Below are 21,411 nucleotides of genomic sequence, written 5' to 3'. Positions count from 1 at the left end.
AATCAGTATTTTTGTATCCTTTGAGTAAATACCTAGTAGTGCAATTCCTGGATCATAGGGTAGTTCTATTTTTAACTTTTTTTTTTTTTTTAAGATTTTATTTATTTATTTGACAAAGAGACAGCAAGAGAGGGAACACAAGCAGGGGGAGAGGGAGGAGAAGCAGGCTTCCCGCCGAGCAGGGAGCCCAATGCAGGGCTCCATCCCAGGTCCCTGGGATCACACCCTGAGCCGAAGGCAGACACTTAACGACTGAACCACCCAGGCGCCCCTATTTTTAACTTTTTGAGTAACTTCCATACTGTTTTCCAGAGTGGCTGCACCAGTTTGCATTCCCACCAACAGTGTAAGAAGTTTCCCCTTTCTCGGGGCACCTGGGTGGCTCAGTCGTTAAACGTCTGCCTTCGGCTCAGGGCATGATCCTGACGTTAAGGAATGGAGCCCTGCATCAGGCTCCTCCCCTGGGAGCCTGCTTCTTCCTCTCCCACTCCCCCTGCTTGTGTTCCCTCTCTTGCTGGCTGTCTCTCTGTCAAATAAATAAGTAAAGTCTTTAAAAAAATAAAAAATAAAATAAAACTGTAACATTTGGTGTTTTGTTTTTTTTTTTTAAAAGAAGTTTCCCCTTTCTCTGCTCCTCACCAGCACCTTGTGTTTCCTGTGCTGTTAGTTTTAGCCATTCTCACAGGCGTGAGGTGATCTCATTGTAGTTTTGATTTGCATTTCCCCGATGATGAGTGATGTTGAACATCTTTTCAAGTATCTGTTGGCTATCTGTATATATGTCTTTTTTGAGAAAATGTCTCTTCATGTCTTCTTCCCATTTCTTAACTGGATTATTTGTTTTTTTGGGTGTTGAATTTGATAAGTGCTTTATAGATTTTGGATACTAACCCTTTATCAGATGTGATTTGCAAATAACTTCTCCCATTCCATCAGTTGCCTTTTAGTTTTGTTGATTGTTTCCTTTGCTGTGCAGAAGCTTTTTATATTGTTGAGGTCCCAATAACTCATTTTTACTTTTGTTTTCCTTGCCATAGGAGATGTCTAGTAAGAAGTTGCTATGGCTGATGTTGAAGAGGTTACTGCCTGTGTTTTCCTCTAGGATTTTTATGGTTTCACGTCTCACATTTAGGTCTTTAATCCATTTTGAATTTATTTTTGTACATGGTGTAAGAAAGTGATCCAGTTTCATTCTTTTGCATGTTGCTCTTCAGCTTTTCCAGCACCATTTGTTGAAGAGACTGTCTTTTTTCCATTGGATATTCTTTCCTGCTTTGTCAAAGATTCGTTGACCATGTAGTTATGGGTCCATTTCTGGGTTTTCTGTTCTGTTCTATTGATCTATGTGTCTGTTTTTGTGCCAGTATCATATTGTCTTGATGGCAATAGCTTTGTAATATAGCTTGAAGTCCAGAATTGTGGTGCCTCCAGCTTTGCTTTTCTTTTTCAATATTGCTTTAGCTATTTGGGGTCTTTTGTGATTTCATACAAATTTTAGGATTGTTTGTTCTAGCTCTGTGAAAAGGGCTGTTGGTATTTTGATAGGAATTGTATTAACTGTGTAGACTGCTTTGGGTAGTATAGACATTTTAACAATATTCTTCCAATCCATGAGCATGGAATGTTTTTTATTTCTTTGTGTCTTCTTCAGTTTCTTTCATAAGTGTTCTATAGTTTTCAGAGTACAGATCTTTTACCTCTTTGGTTAGGTTTATTCCTAGGTATGTCACAGTTTTTGGTGCAATTATAATGAGATAAATTCCTTGATTTCTCTTTCTGCTGCTTCGTCATTGCTGTACACAAATGCAACAGATTTCTTTATGTTGATTTTGTATCCTGCAACGTCGCTAAATTCATTATGAGTTCAGCAATATTTTGGTGGAGTCTTTCAGGTTTTCTACATAGAGTATCATGTCATCTGCCAATTGTGAAAGTTTGATTTCTTCCCTGCCTATTTGGGTGCCTCTTATTTCTGTTGTTGTCTTAGTGCTGAGGCTAGGACTTCCAGTACTATGCTAAATAACAATGGAGAGAGTGGACATCGCTGTTTTGTTCCTGACTGTAGACGAAAAGCTCTCAGTTTTTCCCTACTGAGGTTGATATTAGCTGTGGCTTTTTCGTATATGGCCTTTATGATATTTAGATATGTTCCATCTATCCCTGTTTAGTTGAGGGTTTTTATCAAGAACGGATGCTGTATTTTGTCAGGTGATTTTTCCGCATCTATTGAGAGAATCATATGGTTATCCTTTCTTTTATTAATGTACGTGTATCACATTGACTGTTTTGTGAATACTGAACCAGCCTTGCAGCCCAGGAATAAATCCCACTTGATCGTGGTGAATATGAATATGGAACATTTTAACCACATAATGAAGCAAAGAGACTAGTGAAATGAACTTCCATGTCTCCATCAGTCTTCAATAGTGACTAACTTGGGCTAATCTTATTTATTTCCCCCCATGCCCCAAATTATATTGAAGCACATTCCAGACATCATTTCACTTCATCTATAAATATTTCACTGTTAGAGTTAAAAAGAAAGTTCTTCTTTTTTAAACATAACCACAGTCACTCATAAGTAAATTAGTTCCTCAGTATAGTAAAATACCTAGTCAGTGTTCAAAATTCCCCAGTTGTTTCTTATTTACTTTATTTGATTAATTAATTTATAGTTATAGCGTCTCCTTATAGTCTTTTAATTAGTAATTCCCTTTTCATCTCCCCTCTTCCTCCTCCCGTTTCCCAAGTAGGGGCCCTCCTACTCCCATACATTTTACTTTTTTGAAGAAATTAGGTTGTTGGAGAACATTCTGGATTTTGCTGAATATATCCCCATGATGTTTAACTTGTTCCTCTGTTCTCTGTTTTCTGTCTGTTTGAGATATTAGTGGTGAATAATGATTATTGCCTAGATTCATCAGTTCATCAGAGATCACAAACCTTTCGTTTTTAGTTTGTTTATTACCTGAAACACTTCTATAAAAGAAATTTTACTTCATCAACTATTTTGGTTACTCTGATGTATAAATTATACATGAAGGACAGGATAAATACCATATTCTTTTCCTTTATTTACTAGTGCTCAAAGTATTGAGGTAGTGGTTCTTTAGCACTTTCCCAAAAATAATTAATTAGTACTTTTTGTATCACTGTGATCTGTTGCAGTTAATTTCTTGTTGATGGTCACATTCTTCCATCTTTGTTCAGTGGGAGCCTCTTCAAGTTACTTCTTTGGTTCTTTTGACACAAAACTTATATACTTGGGAGTTTACATTTTCTGGCATGGCAAGTTATACCTTTCTGGCCCAGAAATCGGCCATTTTTCTAAGAAGCCTTAGTGTCTTTTATTGGGAAATGGTACTTAGAGACCACAGTCTGGGTGCTAGTTGTGCTTATTGCTCTAGACCATTTTTATAGCCACTGATCCATTATTGGCCTCACTCGAAACCATGCGTTGAAGAAAAGTCCTATGATTTCTCCCCTTAGTCTAACATTTGAGTTGTGCTGAATTAATAGACTTTCGATTAGGAACCATTCAAAACACTGCTTAAAGTAAGGGCCTTTATTGCAGTTCTATAAAGATCTAAGGGTATTGCTTTAGATGCCGTCTCACTATTGTGCAGAATGCCTATTGTAAATATTGACTTGGGCAGTTTCAGTTCTCCATAGAAGAATACAGTATAATATAATCTTTTCCATTTTATTAATTATCACAGTCTTTGCAAAACTTAAGAAAGTCAGTGTTTTAATCTTAGTACTTTAAAAACATATGTATTAAAGAAAAAACATGTTATAAGAAGGAACTGAATCTGGAAAGACCTGCAGATTGAGATTTTTAAACCAAATATCAGTGTTCTTGTAGAAAAATGCAGTCAGATAAAAACATGAAGGGCAAGGAGGGGAGATGGAGCTGTAAACAGAATTTTTGTATACTATTGGAAGTTGATAATAATGTTTCCAACTTTACTGTTAGAAACTGAAGGTAAGCATTTAAGAAAAAAAGCTAAAAAAAGAAATGAGAAGGGAATCAATATGGTAAACTAGAATATTCAATTAATCACAAAAGAAAGCAGTATAAACAAATTGAGGAACATACAGAAATAAAAAAGCAAAAAGCAAAATTAAGTCCTTCTAAATCAATAATTATTTGAAATATAAATGGTTTCTAGATTATGCTAAATGAAATAAGTCAAGCAGAGAAAGACAATTATCATAGGGTTTCACTCATTTGTGGAACAAGGAATAGCAGGGAGATCATTAGGAGAAGGGAGGGGAAAATGAAAGGGAGGAAAACAGAGGGGGAGATGAACCATGAGAGACTATGGACTCCGGGAAACAAACTGAGGGTTTTAGAGGGGAAGGGGGGTGGGGGAAAGGGCTAGCCTGGTGATGGGTATTCAGAAGGGCACGTATTGTATGGAGCACTGGGTGTTATATGCAAACAATGAATCATGGAACACTACATCAAAAATAAGTAAGTAAATAAACAAATAAATAAATAAAAGAAGTTCAGAGACAAAAAAATATATAAATGATTTCAACTCTCCAATTAAAAAGCAGAGATTGGCAGAATAGACTAAAAAACATGCTGTCTATAGAATATGCTGTCTATAGGAGACATTTTAGATCCAAAGACACAAATAAGTTGAAAATGGATGAGAAAAAGTGTTCCATGCAAATAGAACCAACAGAGAGCTGGGATAGCTATGCTAATATCAGACACAGTAGATTTTAAGCAAAATGTCACAAGAGCAAAAAGACATTATATGTTGATAGATGAGTCACTCCATCAAGAAGGTATAACAGTTATAAACTTAATACATACCGGGGACATCTGGATGGCTCAGTTAAGTGTCTGGCAAAGGTCATGATCTCAGGGTTGTGAGATCTCAGGGTTGTGAGATCTCAGGGCTGTGTGATCGAAACCCATGTTGGGCTTGAGCCTAAGGGTAGAGCCTGCTTGGGAATCTCTTTCTCCCCCTCCCTCTGCCTTTCCCCCCCACCTCTCTCTCCCTCCCTCTCTAAATTAAAACAAAAACAAACCATTCTTAACAACAGTATAAAACAGTTAGGTCTAACCAACTTATATAGAACACTTTACCCAACAAGAGTAGAATACACATTTTTCTCAATTTTACATGGAACATTCTCCAAGATAGACTATGTATTAGGTCACAAAAGAAGTCATAATACATTTAAAAAGATTGAAATCATCCAAAGCATCCTCTCTAATCACAATGGAATGAAACTAGAGATCAGTAACAAAAGGAAAACTGGAAAATTCACAAATAGGTGGAAATTAAAATAACACATTCTTAAACAACTACTGGGTCCAAGAAGACATTACAAGTGAAATTAGAAGATACTTTGAAAGAAGTGAAAATGAAAACACAACATACCAATACCTATGGGAAAATAGTGCACAGAATGAAATTTATAGCTGTAAATACTTACATTGAAAACAAAGATCCTAACTTTACACTTAAGGAACTAGAGAAAAAAAAGCAAGCTAAACTCAAAGCTAGCAGATGGAAAGAAATAATAAAGATTAGAGCGTAGATAAATGAAATAGAGAATAGGAAAACAGTAGAAAGAGTCAGCAAATGCAAAAGTTGGTTTCTTGAAAATATCATCAAAATTGACAGTTTTACAACTTGACTGGCCAAGAATAAAAAAACACACAAATAACTAATATCAGAAATGAAAGTTGTGAACATTATCACAGTCCTTAAAGAAGTAAAAGACTATAAAAGAATATTATGAATAATTTTATGTCAATGAATTTGATATCCTGGATGAAATGGATAAGTTCCTAGAAACACAGAAACTACCAAAACTGACTCAAGAAGAAATAGAAAATTTGAACAGGCATTAAACAGTTAAAGAGAGTGAATCACTAATCAAAAACGTCTCAACAATAAAGGCCCAGGACCAGAAAGTTTCACCCATGATGCTACCAAACATTTTAAGAATTAACATCAGTCCTTCTCAAACTTAAAAAAAAAAAATAAAAGGGAATACTTCTTAACTCATCCTATATTAATAGCCTTACCCTGACACCAAAGCCACATAAAAACATCACACGAAAAGAAAGTGATAGACCTAGTATCTCTTATGAATATAGATGCAGAAATCCTCAACAAAATCCTAGCAAGCCAAATCCAACAAAGTATTAAGAGGATTATACATTATAGCTCATTTTATTTTAGTTCCTAGGATCTCCCTGCTTCTATTTCTTCTTTCTGCTGCTGCTGTAAATCTCTTCAGAACTTAGGGCCCACATTCATATACCTGATATTCATTCCTGAAGAATGGTCTTCTCATGCTTACTGAGTCTTGTAGTAATGTATGGTACTGTATGTTTATATCCCCCCTCCCTTTTTTTGTGCTTTGATATTTTACAATTATAAAATCTTAGTATTATTTTCCCCTCTTGCTATATACTTCTTTTCCCAGCTTTTCATTTTGAAAGTTTTATATCTACAGAATACTCTTTACCTGCACTCAACAATTGTTAACATATTGCCATGTCTGTTTTTCTTTCCCTCTCTTATCTATACACACACACACACATGCATATGCACACATACTTTTTAGAAGAAAATGGTAGATGTCATGATGTTTTATCTCTGAATACTTAAGAATGTATCTCCTAAGCACTAGGATATTCTTCTGTACTATTAAACCCAATAAATTTAATATTAATATCTAATATTATATGTTCAAATTCTCCCAGTAATACTTTTTATAACAGATTTCTTGATCCAAGAAGAAGATCATGCATTGCATTTAGTTCTCATTTCTTTTTTTTTTTTTAGATTTTATTTATTAATTAGAGAGAGAGCACAAGCTGGGGACAGGGTGAGGGGAGAGTTGGAGGGAGAAACAGACTCTCCGCTGAGCAGGGAGCCCAGTGTGGGACTCGATCCCAGGACCCTAGGATCACGACCTGAGCCAAAGGCAGACACTTAACCAACTGAGCCACCTAGGTGCCCCTTAGTTGTCATTTCTTGTTAGTTTCCTTGAATCTAAAATAGTTTCCCCAGGCCCTTTTTTAACATTTTGAAGAGCGTAGGTCAGTTGTTCTGTAGAATATCTCATTTTCTGGATTCATGTGATTATTTCCTTATTAGGTTTAAGTTAAACATTTTTGACAATGGCATTATATAAATGATGTTCCTTCCCATTCCATACATTAGGAGGTTCATACTGACAGTTTTTCTCATTATTGGTGATGCCAACTAAGTTTGATCGCTTGGTTATGGTGATAGGTAATCTATAGGATGATACATTGAGACTCTGACACTTCATCCTTTTACTTGATGTCCCTTGCCTGAATCAGTGCATGTGTTATCTGTTCATTTATTCTTTTCAATACTCAGATTTTCTTGAATTTGGCCATCAAAACTGCAGGTCCTCATGATGTCACCCCTCAGTGTTTGAATACCTCCTTGCTCTTTATTACATACAATTCCAAGCTCCCCTTGAATTTTTCCCCAACCCTGGGTGTGGCTTTTTCTCCAATGATCTCTGTTTCCTTTTAGTGAGAAATAGCATATTTAGAAATGAACTTTATTGATACTGGGGAATTGTAACTTCTAGGCTTTTTCAGTGGACAAATTTTGAAAACCATTCATCCTTCATTGATCAGTTGATCATCCACCCATCCATCCATCCATCCATCCATCCACCCAAAGTTCATACTAATATTTTAATGTTATTTCAAAAAAACAAATATTGTCATACTCTAAAAATTTATTTATTTATTTGACAGGTGGGGAGGGGCAGAGGGACAGGGAGAGGGAGAGAATCTGAAGCAAACTCCACACTGAGCGTGGAATGTGATGCGGGGCTCAGTCTCACAATCCTGAGATCATTACCTGAGCTGAAACCAGAAGTTGGATGCTTAACCAACTGAACCACCCAGGCTCCCCTGTCATATTTTAAGCTTTATTTACTCTGTAGAAGAAACTAGAATATCCCTTTTTTGGGATCTTTAAAAAATATTCTAATAGTAGAAAAATTAGGGTAGCTTGTGATAAATAACAGCTTTTGGTGAATCATGTTGAATCAGGTTGGTTATTTAATGAGCTCTTATTTTTGTTGTTAATGTAGTTTTGGGGCAGTGCCGTGACAACATTGAGCCAAAAAAATTGCCTATCACTGAAGAAGAGCAGATTTACCCTTGGGATACATGTGCAGCAGTTCATGATGTGAGACTTTCATTATTACAGCGTTATTTTAAGGATGTAAGTACCCTTTTTATCATATAGTATTTTTGTCTGCAAAATTGATGATTACTTCTCTCCAGAGTTTTATTTATATTTTTTCTTCTATCAAATGTCATTCTGATTTGGAATATTGAAGTTTTTTTAAAAAATTAATATATGGATAGTAAAGAAATGGAAATCTTTTAATAAATAAAAATTTCAGGTTATAAATGTTATACCTATGTTTTAAATGTTGTTTATTGTGAGATATACACATTCAGTTCAATGGAATGGTATTCACTCTATAAAAACTTTTAGATTTGGCGTGAATATTTTATGAAGATTTTTGCGTCCTTCTTTACTTTCATTTGAAGATATACAATAAGATCTCATTATGATACTTTAAAAATGTAAAGTAGGGGCAGATTTAATTCATGACTTCTGTGGTTTCTTGTGAACTTGGTAGGTTTTTTCCAACCCTTTGCACCTAGGGGTTCTGTCTAGCACTCAGGTGTTCATGAGTCTTGGAAGATCAACTTAATTTATTTAGTAGCACTTGCATTGTTAACTTCCTTGTAAAATTTCTGTACCATTTTTAGTATTTTTTCAGTGGATTATCAAATGGGGTTTCTTTCAGAACCTGTTGTTTTTGGATCTGCTGTATCTTGAATTAAGTACACATATAGTAAGAACTTAAAATAGTTAAAATACAAAGTGAAACATTATTTTTAGTTAGCTATATGAGATGAGTATCTTGAAAGATTTCCAAATATAATTCTTTTTGCCCATAATGTGCTGGAGTAATTGGAAAAAACTAATAGGAGAGGTGGAAGACAAAATCTTAATTAGAATAAACAATTACTGACCTAGTAACGATAAACATCAGAATAGGATGTGGTTCAGTAGCCCGGATTGAGGAGAAGGGTTCTGGTGGATTCTGGTGGAGATGATGGCTCTAGTTAGGGAGGCATTGTGTAGAATAGAAAGTTCCAGGTGAGAAAAAACTGGGTCTTAGTCTTAGCAATGTAAGCTTGCCAGGTAAATAGTCTAGGATTCAGCTTCCTCAGCAATAAAATAGGGCTCATGTGGTCTTTCATACAGTCACCTACCAAGTTAAAAATTTCTTTAGATCATTTTACACATTATAAAGGTCAGTATAAATGTATAGTGGAGTTTTTAATATTCAAACTAGCCTTTTCAGAGGGCTCAAGTTAGGTACGCCTTATATAAGGCCGTTTGGGTTAGGTAATGAGGACCGTGCTTCCATATGTTTTCAGAGGCTTTAAAATGAGATTATTATTATTATTTGGAAAAAGAAGCCTGTGTGTGTGCGCACATGCATATGCACACATGCACACATTTTCACACTTTTGTCTTTATTCTTTATTGTTTCTTTGAGGTTTTTTGCAGCATATATATATTATTACTTTATTAATAATAGACCAATAAATATCTTCATTTTGAAGAAAATGATGAAATTGTGCTAAGTTCTGCTTTTGCAGAAATTTACTACCACTTTATTTAGATTTTATTTTGTTGCCATAATCCTGGTTTTAATTTTGTCATTTTGAATCACTTTAGAGTAGATGAGTAAAGATGAATCCTAGAGCCAAACAAAAAAGCCAAATAACCTGATTCAATAAAAACATAACCCAGACTTAAGAGCAAAATAAGTTTGAGGGAAGGGGAGATCTAATAAAGGAGAGAAAGAGTATGGTATCTCTTTTAATGCAGCTGGAATAGTTATTCATTTCTAGAAAAAAAATCTCTTTTGTAAGAACTCTGAACTGGAATCTGAATTGGATAGAATCTCTATATGTGGAATTGTATTCTTAAATTATATATATTTTTACACAGTACTTTTTTGCTTTCATCATGGTTATTTTATGTATATCTGGCGTGCTTCCTGGACCTCTAGAGGCATAAGGCTGTTCTTATATTGGTTTTATGGTTCCCTCAAGGCCTAGCAGGTGCTATATGTGGGTTGTAGATGCTTACTGGATTTCTTGCTGAATGACTCTAGTATAGAGTACCAGAGTTTTGTAGGCAGACAGACTGTATACAGCACAAAAGTTACTATTAATGGACACTGATTCTGATTACAGATGAACTGTGTCGACCTCGTCTCTTCACACCAGTTGCATGCATTTTACAGAGTTGACCTACAGAATTTTAGTCATGCAAGATACTGCTGCTGCTGAAACTCGGAGTATTATATATGAGAGACAGGACCCAGTAGGAAGGGAACCTGAGCTTTAGAGTCAGATAGACTTGGGTTTGAACTGGGGCTCTGCCATTTATAACTACATGATCTTGGTAAACTTTTCATTCTTTTTTTGTGAGGTCTTAATAAATATTGAGGTTGTGAAGATTCAGCATTAAGCAATTCTTAGCACAGTGGTGGGCACATCATTGAAGTCTTTCTAGAATATTAGTCTTGTGTTAGTAAGTGTTTTCCTGTCTTTTTAAAAAATTCTGATTCATGTAAGAAATCTAACAGTTACGTAGATAAATAATGTACTGATTTTAGTTTAGTTTTTTTTTTTAAAGATTTATTTATTTATTTATTTATTTGAGAGAGAAAGAGACAGCAAGGGGAGAAGGGACAGAGGGAGAAGGAAAGTCTCAAGCAGACTCCATGCTGAGTCCGGAGCCCGATGTAGGTCCTGATCTCAAGACCCTGAGATCACGTCCTTAGCCGAAACCAAGAGTCAGACGCCCAACTGACTGCACCACCTAGGTGCCCCCTGATTTTAGTTTTGAAAGCTAACTGCTTTTATTAAAAAGAAACATTAATTGTTTTTATAATACATTGCCAAAGAGAGCAGCTTGTTTGTTGACTACCAACCATTCTAAAATGATCTAAATCTGCCGCTACTTCAAATGGCTCCAAAACATAAAACAGAGATAAGCAGGTCTCTCTGTTGCCTTTCTGATTTGTAAAAATAGAAACTAGCTCACCTGCTGTGCGTATTTGATTTGTGCTGTTACACATCTTTAAAATGTCTAGGAAGGCGTTTTGCACTTTGTGATATTTTCAACTTTCAGTTACTCATGAGTCTTGATTTAACATTGGAATATTGTTTACTATTGTTTATAGATTTTTTTGGTTATTTTACATTATAATGTAAACATTTCATTTCAGTGTAAATATAAAGTTTAAGGGTGTTTCAAGCTTAATGGCTTTCGAATCTTTCATCAAGTGCTGTCAGTCATGATAGACCTTGTTCCTAATATTGCTCTGGCGTGGCCATCTGTTTACTACAGCCTCTAGAGGGTAAACTCAAGTTCAGGCCCAAGTGCTGCTTGACAGAGGCCAAATAAAAATTCAAAGAAAATTATTTTAAGAGAAAAAGTCTAAGCCTGTTTATAGGCTGAAGGGAAGGAATTAGTAGAGGAGAGAAGAATAAGTTCAAGACAAGAGAAGGAGGAGATAAAAGTAATTAACTTTAAGAACAGATTTCAAAAGGGTATTATAGTTGCTTAAATAATCTGGGTCCCTTCTTTATTGCATATTATATTAAGCCTTTGTAAATGTTAAGGTACCTTTTGGGGTTATCTTATGACCAAATCTGTAGTCTAGACGAATGTATGGAGGGTGATGCATTATGCAGAGAAGAAATTGGAATCAGGGAGACTGGTTAAGAAACTTTATTGAAGAGGTACCTGGGTGGCTTGGTTGATTAGGTGACCAGCTCTTGATTTCGGCTGAGGTGATGATCTCAGAGTTGTGAGATCAAGCCGCATGTGGGCGCCCTGCTGAGCAGGGAGTCTGCTTGGAATTCTCTCTCTCCCTCTCCTTCATTCCCTCCGCACTCCTCCCGTATCCTCCTGCATGCTTGTGCACAGGGTCTCTCTCCCTCTCAAATAAATCTTAAAAAAAAAAAAAAGAAGAAACTTTATTGAAGAACCCACTCCCCCACAACAAATGATACAGACATGAATGTTATAGTGGAAACAAAGAGGAGGAGCCCAAATCACAAGTTATTTAGGAGATAGAATCTGTGTGGTTTGGGAGATAATACTGTGGTGTGAAGGAAAGTTCAATGACTCTTAGCTTTCTGATTTGGTGACTAAATAGATTGTGGAGTTTTTAAACCAAGAGGAAAAGAAAGATTCATGGAAAAAATGACAAACTTATGCCACATTTGTAAAAAAAATATTTTATTTATTTGTTTTAGAGAGAGCGTGCGCACACGCACATGTGCGAGCAGGGGGATGGGTAGAGGGAGAGAATCTTAAGTAGTCTCCAAGGTAAGCGCAGAGCCTGACATGGGGCTTGATCTCAGGATCCTAAGATCATGACCTGAGCCAAAATCAAGAGTCGGACGCTTAATCAACTGAGCCACCCAGGTGCCCCATGACACATTTTTTTCTTATCTGAGGGACATCAAACTAGATATTTCTGCTTGGCAGTTGAGTATTTCATCTGTCACTGAGGCAAGCCATCCAAGTTTGGAAGGTAGTTGAATTTACTGATTAAGTCACTCAGGGAGAACAGTTTTAGTAAGAAGAGAGTAGCACAAAAAAAATTGAACCTTGAGGAATATAAACATTGAAGGGGCAGGTGAAGAAAAAAAGAGTCTTTAAAGGAAGCCTAAACCGAATGGTTTAAAGAGTTCAGAGGAAAATCAAAAGAGAGTAGCATTATGGAAGCCAAGGGGAAGTAGGCATTTTAAGAAAGAAGTTGTTATTCCATTGTGTGTGTGTGTGTGTGTGTGTGTGTGTGTGTGTGTGTGTGTGTGTGTCTGTGCGCGTATCCATTCATCTATTGATGGGCAGTTGGGCTGCTTCCATAATTATAATACTTCTGTAAACATAGGGGCACATGTATCCCTTTGAATTAGGACTTTTGTATTTTGTGTGTATATACCCAGTAGTGTGATTACTGGATCATAGGGTAGTTCTTTTTTAACTTTTTGAGGAACTTCCGTACTGTTTTCCATAGCAGCTGTACCAATTTACATTGCCACCAACAGTGCATGAGGGTTCCTTTTTTTCCCCACATTCTTGCCAACACCTGTTGTTTCTTGTGTTTTTGATTTTAGCCATTCTGACAGGTACGAGGTGATAGCTCACTGTAGTTTTGATTTGCATTTACCTGATGATGAGTGCTGTTGAGCATCTTTTCATGTGTCTGTTGGCCATCTGGATGTCTTCTTTGGAGAAATGTCTGTTCATGTCTTCTGCCCATTTTTTAAATGGATTATTTGTTTTTTGGGTGTTGAATTGTATAAATTCTTTATGTATTTTGGAAACTAACCCTTTCAGCCATAAAAAAAGAATGAAATGTTGCCATTTACAACACGGATGAAGGTAGAGAGTATAATGCTAAGCAAAGTATAAGTCAGAGAAAGACAAATACCATATGATTTCACTCACATGTGAAATTTAAGAAACAAAACAAATGAGCAAAGGAAAGAGAGAGACAACATAAGGGAGAATAATAGAGAATAAACTAATGGATACCAGTGGTTTGGGCGGTGGGTGAAGTAGGTGATGGGAATTAAGGCGTGCACATGTTGTGATAAGCACTGGGTGATGTTATGAAACTGTTGAATCTCTATACTGTATACCTGAAACTAATACAACACTGTGTTAACTATACTGGAATTAAAAGAAAAGAAAAAGTTGTTAATGTCAGATATCACAGTGAGATTAAGTACCATATAGAACAGGTAAAATAATCAACAGAATAGTTTACACTGAACTATAGTATAATATGGAGAGTTTATTTTTCGTGGTATGGAGAAAGTGTAATTTATAATTATTCTCATTCATTATGAGCCTAGATATTTGGAAGCTAAAACTTTGTGGTATTCAAGTTTAAAGATACTGCCTTATGACTGTCAAGTTGGGTGTTAACTTTATATCACAAAAATATAAAGTTTGTATTAGTATAACAATATGAAATCATTCAGAGGTTTATGTGGATATCTTTAAATATGCTTATGTTTCTTTAAAATTAATTGTATTTTGCCTTTTTTTTTTTTTTTTAAGAGTTCTTGTCTCTTGGCAGTATCAATTGGCTGGGAAGGAGGTGTTTATGTACAAACCTGTGGCCACACATTACATATAGATTGTCATAAATCTTACATGGAATCGTTACGGGTAAGTTGATTTAAAGATGTGTATATCTTTCTAGGTATTAAATATTTTTATAGCATTTATAGCAATATTTTATACATCCCAGTTCATCTTAGGTGATTTTGATTGCCATTTAAACTATGCAGCCTTGTGATTCCTTGACCTCTTTAGCTTTAGGGATTTCATTTTTTTACTTCACTTTAGCAAATTATTTCCATGGTAGTAATTTTAGCCTTTGCTACTCTAGCTCTGAAATATTAAGCTTTAATATCCTACTATATCATTTTATTATATGATCATTCTTCAGATTCTCTTATTTTCATTCTCATTAGTGTGTTTTCCTTCTGATGTCAAGATCTCTAGTCCTTTAACCCCTTTGCATTTTTCCTAGTAGTAGTTCTTCCCTAGACTCACTTTTTTGTATTATGCCTAATCTGCTCTGAATAGCAGGCATTTAATCCTCTTGTCTTGATTTGAGACCCAGGCAGCTAACCCTGCTAGAAAAATCTTAAAACTAAGTGAAGTGGTATGTCTGTACATTTGTGGTTTCCTGTATAACAGTGGCTTAGACTAGCCACTGTTTTGCCTCTCCTATCCCAGGCTCTTCACCTAAACTCCAAGATCCCTTCCCTCTCAACAGATTCTGTCTCTTCCTTTGTCACTAAGAAAACAGTGTGGCTTTCCATCACATACTAAGCTTAGCTTCTTACTTTGCTTATCTATTCCCTAATAAATGAGTCTACATCCCAACCAGTCCTTCCTTTTTACTCTTTGAGGTAGTATTCCTTCTTCTGTTCAGGAATAATTTTTCTGTTGATGCTCTAGTATTCCTTTCTCCTTTTCACCTCGGGGGCCTTGTTCTGTTAGTAAGTAACCTCCTTTTCTTCTGTATCTTCAGTTTTTCTGCCTGTTCTGTCCTTTCTTTTCAGTTCATAAAGATGCTCAGGTCCCTGTCGTTCCAAATTTCTTCCCTTGACTTTGCATTCCCCTGTAGCTGCAGTTTTTCTCTTTTTCTCAGCTCAGCTTCTTAAAAGCATGGCCTTCTCTATTTCCCAATTCCTAACTCGGAAGCAGTGGATTCCTACTTTTCCCTTCATATCCTTCCCTCTCACATTCAGTCACTTAGTAAATTCTACTTATTCTGTCTCTTAAATCTCACTTGACTATATTCTACTTTCATTATTCTTCTACCTTTTTGTGTATGCCTCCATCTGTCATCTTGACTATTGCAATTGCTTTCTCATCAGTTTCCTTACTCCAAGTCTAAATTATTCACTATATTGATCTTTCTAAAATGTAAATCTGATATGTCGTTGGCTTAAAAATCCTTTACTGAATTCTTCCTGATGGGGTAAAGTTCACTCTTCTCTGAATAGTATTCAAGGTACTTCATGATCTGGGCTTGCCTGTTGCTTTAGCTTTATCTTTCATCAATTCAGCATTAATAAGCTAATTAATAGTTCCTTAAGCACATTATGCATTTTTCATACATCTCCAATCATTCATTCAAAAATATTTTACACAGTGTCTACAGTGTTCCAGATACTGTGATAGACACTGGGGATTCAACAGTGAATAAGACACAGTTCCTTCCTTCCAGGGGTTTACTATGCATTGTGTGAGATAGAATAAATAGACAGTTGCAGTATATATGTTAAGTGTTATGAGGTATACACAAGGTCTTATTGGAACATATGCCGAAAACATTTGATGAAGTATGGTGCTTGAGTGATGAGAGATAAGACTGGAAAAGTAATTAGGGTTCATACTATAAAGGGCCTGTAGTTCATGTAAGGATTTTGAACTTTATTTAAATAGGTTCTTTACAGAGAGCCATTTTAAGCAGAGTTATGACATCTTCAGAAAAGTCATTGCGGCAGCTGTGCAGATGATAGGGGATTATCGTGGGATTGCAGTAGAGTAAGAAAGAATGCGATGGTATTTAGGAGGTACAAGATGATAGTGGCTTGAACTCAGAGATTTGAAATATTTAGAAGAAGGGTCTTCTGGACTTGGTGAGAGATAGCATGTGGAGTGTAAGGAGGAGGAAGGAATCAAGGTGAGAGATAATTGTGATCATTGCAAGATTTTGATTGGGAATAAGAGTCTCACATTAGGTGGATCATAGTGGCAACAGTATGATTGGAAGACTAGTTAGGAGATATAAACAAAGAGAGTAGAAGGAAGAAAGTGGATGGAAGGACTTATGGGATTTATTGAGTAAACATTGGAGTGGAAGAAGGCAGAAAGCTGAAGGAACTGTTATGACTCTCTTCTTTCTGATGTAGGAGGTGTAGCATTATGCTTCTAGAGTAAAGGGAGCAAGGCTGGGGTAGGTGAAGGGACTTGAGAAGTGAAGAGGCAGTTTGGAAAAACCACTTTGGAATTGGGTGAGAGAATTCTTCCTAGGATGTTGGAGAAAGATTGCCAAGAAGTATTCAGGGCTCAGTTGAGGTGGAAACAGTTTGTAGCAAGAAGTTATTTCAGTTTTCTTTAATAACACTTAATTTGAGTGCAGAATTGGAGAAGTCATACACTGGGTTAATTTTGTATGAAGGTTTTATGGGTTACGTATGATGGAAGGACATATGGAGGGGTAATGAGAAGTATTAACTGAACAGTTTTTGAAGTGGTACATCATGGTGTGTAGGCAGAATAGGAAAGGCTTGATAAACTGGGAGAGAAGGGAGGAACTAAAAGATAAAGAAGATAGGCATTGGGAGTCACACTGTAAGCTGTTTGGATTTAACATTTTCACATATGAACCATTTGGGTCATTTTAGTATAAGGGGGTGGTCATGGTAACAGATACTGGAGTGGAGGTCAGTGCCATAGGAGCTAATGAGGTCAAAGAGCTGGTGGGCTAAGATATAAGATCGGTTGTCCCCATACACACCTAATTAGCATAAGAGGGTCGTAGGACTTGGACAATGAGGAAAACCAAAGTCTTCAGTGATTGAGAGCAGTGGATGACAGTAAAAAGGAAGGAAAAGGGTGATATCCCTAAATGACATGAGCCACAAAGATGGGAGAATGCAAGAGTAAAGATCTCAAGCCAGCACTAGAGATGAGAAGAATACTGAGGTGTGAGGGCTATGGGGGAATGAGCAGTGCCTACATGAGAAGGCTTCTGGGGAGGCTTTAAGAAAAAAACCTAGTTTCAATCAAGGCAAGCAGGGAGATCTAGCATTCTTTAAAATTAAGGCTGTAGGGAGCTTATCATAGAATGTCCTTCAATGATCAGGACTCTTAACCCAGCCTTCTATAGACCCTTCTTGTGTATCTTTAAAATTTAGCTCACAGGTCTTCTCTGAGAAGCTTTTTCTGTTGTATTTTTCACACTATTATTGTAATGTATTTGTTTCTATTTGCTTTTATATTATTAGTACCTTAAGTGAAGATGTATCTTAAGTCTATACGCCATCACCTGGCATAGCATTTGACACACGATAGGAGCTTAGTAAATAGTTACAGAATGGGATTTCAGAAGATGTGGTGTTACATTTTTAAGAACTTGAAAAAAATAAATGTCAAAAAGTAAAAAAAAAAGTAGAATTTGGTTCTTTTAGTCAAAGTATTTGAGATCCAAGATATAGTGAAATGAGCACTACATTAAGAGCGGGGAAACTTCAATTCATCCTAACATTGTCATTACCTTCATAACCATACCAGATTCATTTTCTTCTCTTTGTATCCTTTTTCCTCATTATTTTTGTCTTGTTAGTAATAAGGTTCATATTGTAGCATTCATACATTTACATTAATGCATTAATACATATTTTGAGATAAAGCATTAGGTTAGTGGCAGAATAAGAAAGAGACTGCTGGGAAAAAGAGCAGTATAGTGGTTAGAACTACACAACTGTCAAGGCCTAAAAGAGCAAAATGGCTGTGTGGTGGTGTCAGGCAAAAGAAAGGAAAAAAATGTAACAGTCTGGATAATTGCCTTAAGTCCTCGGTTAGTTAGCATGTATAGCAGTCTCATGAGTAAGAATTTCCTCCTAGGGACATATACTTATGTGTCTGTGTTTAGAAAATTCTGTTTTCTCCTCTTCTATCAGAAACATCTGAAAGAAAGGGTGTCACAGTTACATTCTGAGTACTCTAACTGAAACTTTCCCCTATCCATTAAACCCAAACAAATTCACTGCATAAAGTCCAGTCAGCTGTGTTTGTCAGTTAGACAAAGACACATCACATTTTTTAGGCTTGATTTATTCTCAGAAGTTGTCTATTCTCTATCGAGGAACATGGGCACTGAGAAAATCTTCCTAGTGGTCAACTGTAGACTATAAAAACGAGGGCATGTGGTAAGGGGAAGGTGATCCACTGTAATGTGGCCTACTTTTTAAGTTATTCTTTATCTTAAATCTATATTACACATCAGTTGCCTCATTATTTGAATGTAAGCAGTTCTTGGTGATGGCAAGTGTTGCATGATTGCCATTTTGAATGAAGTGATTTGATAAGCTTCAACAAATGAGAGGCTTTATGTTTTTTTCTTCAAGTAACAGCTTTCTTTTTTTAAATTTAAATTCAATTAATTAACATATACTGTATTATTAGTTTCAGAGGTAGAGTTTAGTGATTCATCAGTTGTATATAATACCCAGTGCTCATTACGTCAAGAGACTTTGTTTATGTTTTTAAGACATATGTTAGAGATGTCTTTTTTTTTTTGCATAGTTCATTTGTTTACTATGAAATGTAATGGTGTAAATTTTTGTTTCCTGTAAAGGTGTTCGCATTATGAATCTGTATGTTTATTTCATCTTTTAGAATGACCAGGTTCTTCAGGGCTTCTCAGTGGACAAAGGAGAATTCACATGTCCTCTCTGTAGGCAGTTTGCTAACAGTGTTCTTCCTTGTTATCCTGGGAGCAATGTGGAAAGTAACCTTTGGCAACGTCCTAGTAACAAAAGCATACAAGATCTCATAAAGGAAGTGGAAGAGCTGCAGGGACGGCCGGGAGCTTTCCCAGTAAGCATCAGTGTAAGGCAGAAATATCCTGGTAAACTCAGCTTTGCTTTCAGCTCTCATTTTCGTTCCTTTCATTTTCATTCCTTTCTAAATTACTCTGGACCTTTAAACATTTAAAAGCAATTGCTTTTAGATGTTTTTCTCTTCTGTTTGTGGTTACTAAAAACAAAAATGAGAATAATGGAACAAATTATTAGCAAAGGCTATACTTTTCCTTAGTCCAAATTGTTGTAGTTTTAATATACATCTTCCTGGTCATGAAATCCTATAAGCTTAGATATCGTTAGACTCTTTTAAGATGTTGAAATCTTTAAAAACAAAGCCAAACAATTAAACAAATTACATATATATGTATCTTGCAATGTAAAGCATAGTCTAATCACTTAAAAATATGCCCATTAGATATATTAGGATTAAGATGATACATTTACATACACACACACACTTTATATATGTGTAATTATAGAGTTACATACACTTTATGTATGTATGTATCAGATAAAATATCATATATTTGATTGAGCCATTCACTGAAAGTCAGTCTGTTTTACTGTGGGATTTAGTGTAAGTGAACCCATCTTCTATCCCATCCAGTAGGATTTATTTATTTGATTTAAATATTTAAATATTTTACCTTCATTATAGATTTATGATATAGTCTCTGAAAGAAGTGGTAGCTGTGCCTAGTTTAGTAAATTTATGAAAACTATTAATATTTGACTTTTGAAACAGAAATTCATAGTTAAAAGCTACTCAAAGATTTATGTCCTTGCAGTTTCTTTTCTCAGTTGAAGACCAGTTTTAGAGTCTGCGGTTTTTTCTTTTGTAAATCCAAATTTGTATGTGTTTAAAATATGTTCAAAGCAAGGGACATCAATATTAGTGTTTGACAAGTGAACTTAAATGAAAGTCAGATTGTTTATAAACATGGAAGCTGTTCTAAAATATTATTTTAATGACATCTACTCATTTGTTTAGAATATAGGTTTGTGTGGTTAGTTCATGTGGTTAGATTATAGGCTAACCAATCACAATATAGAATTAGGATAAAATAGGAGAAGGTATTTCTTGATCTATTTTATCTTTGTGCACTAAGTACATTTATAGTAGATAGCTAATGTACATCTGTTTTAACTTATTAACTTTAATTTCCTAATGTATTCATATGATAAACATTGTTGTGTTAGACTATATTAGAGAAAATGAATATGAATAAACTTTATATGTATGTTTGCATTTTTTACAGTCAGAAACCAACTTAAGTAAAGAAATGGAATCTGTCATGAAAGATATAAAAAATACCACTCAGAAAAAATATAGAGACTATAGCAAGACCCCAGGTTCACCAGACAATGATTTTCTGTTTATGTATTCTGTTGCTAGGTAGGTATACATGGTATATACTTTAATATTTACTTATTCTGAATAGGTGTTTTTTTGTTTTATTTATGCCATTAATATTTATTTGAAGAAAGGATGTATATTTTTTATGGTGGTTGAAATTATGGCTAGTTTTAGAACCTTCTCAAAGGATCATAAAAATGTAGGTTTCCTTCATTTTCTGAAGAGTTATTTTCATGAAATATTGGGTGAAGTGTTGTTACATATTATAGAATATGTGGGAAGAAGTGTATTATTAACATTTTGGGACAGATATCTATCTCAAAGCATGTGAGTATTAAATATGAAGGGTCTTGTTAAGAAATCACTGTTGAAGTCCTGTCAAAAAGTAATAATATTGAAAATGAAAACATTATAATTTGTTAAACACTTTTAATTTGTTTTTAATTTATAAGTAAGAAGAACATATTTTGTTTGTTTTAAGCTAGTAAAATATCTAGTAATATACTGTAGGTGGTTTAGAAAATCAGATAAGGGAGATGGAGCAAGAGATCAAGTTCTAAGCCTCTATTAGTAGCTAGCAGGGGGCTCAAGAAAACAGAGGTAAATAATCCTCATCTTTCAAATTAGGTAGGATTAGTCTAATTGAGTGGGTGTTCAGTACCTAAGAAATGGTTCTAAACAGGAATTTTAGAACCCTTAATTGAATGAAAATGGAGAACCATAAAGAAGTAAATAGGGAAGAAGCAGGCACAATTAGAAACTTGTAAACACATTCTGCCAGAACTGA

General features: G+C 35.3%; 1 protein-coding gene across 1 annotated transcript in view; it reads left to right on the top strand.

The window, feature by feature from the left end:
* The window catches only part of UBR3 (ubiquitin protein ligase E3 component n-recognin 3), a 230,724-nt gene that overhangs the window by 125,964 nt on the left and 83,349 nt on the right, over positions 1-21,411 (top strand). Inside the window, exons 26-29 of the mRNA XM_040644068.1 lie at positions 8,119-8,252; positions 14,214-14,324; positions 19,080-19,292; positions 20,527-20,663. Coding sequence (XP_040500002.1) covers positions 8,119-8,252; positions 14,214-14,324; positions 19,080-19,292; positions 20,527-20,663 — 595 coding nt within the window. The remainder of the gene's footprint in view (positions 1-8,118; positions 8,253-14,213; positions 14,325-19,079; positions 19,293-20,526; positions 20,664-21,411) is intronic.

Source organism: Ursus maritimus, unplaced genomic scaffold, assembly GCF_017311325.1.
Source record: "Ursus maritimus isolate PB19 unplaced genomic scaffold, ASM1731132v1 scaffold_1, whole genome shotgun sequence".
Taxonomy (NCBI): Eukaryota; Metazoa; Chordata; class Mammalia; order Carnivora; family Ursidae; genus Ursus; species Ursus maritimus.
This window is presented reverse-complemented; position numbering and strand designations above follow the sequence as displayed.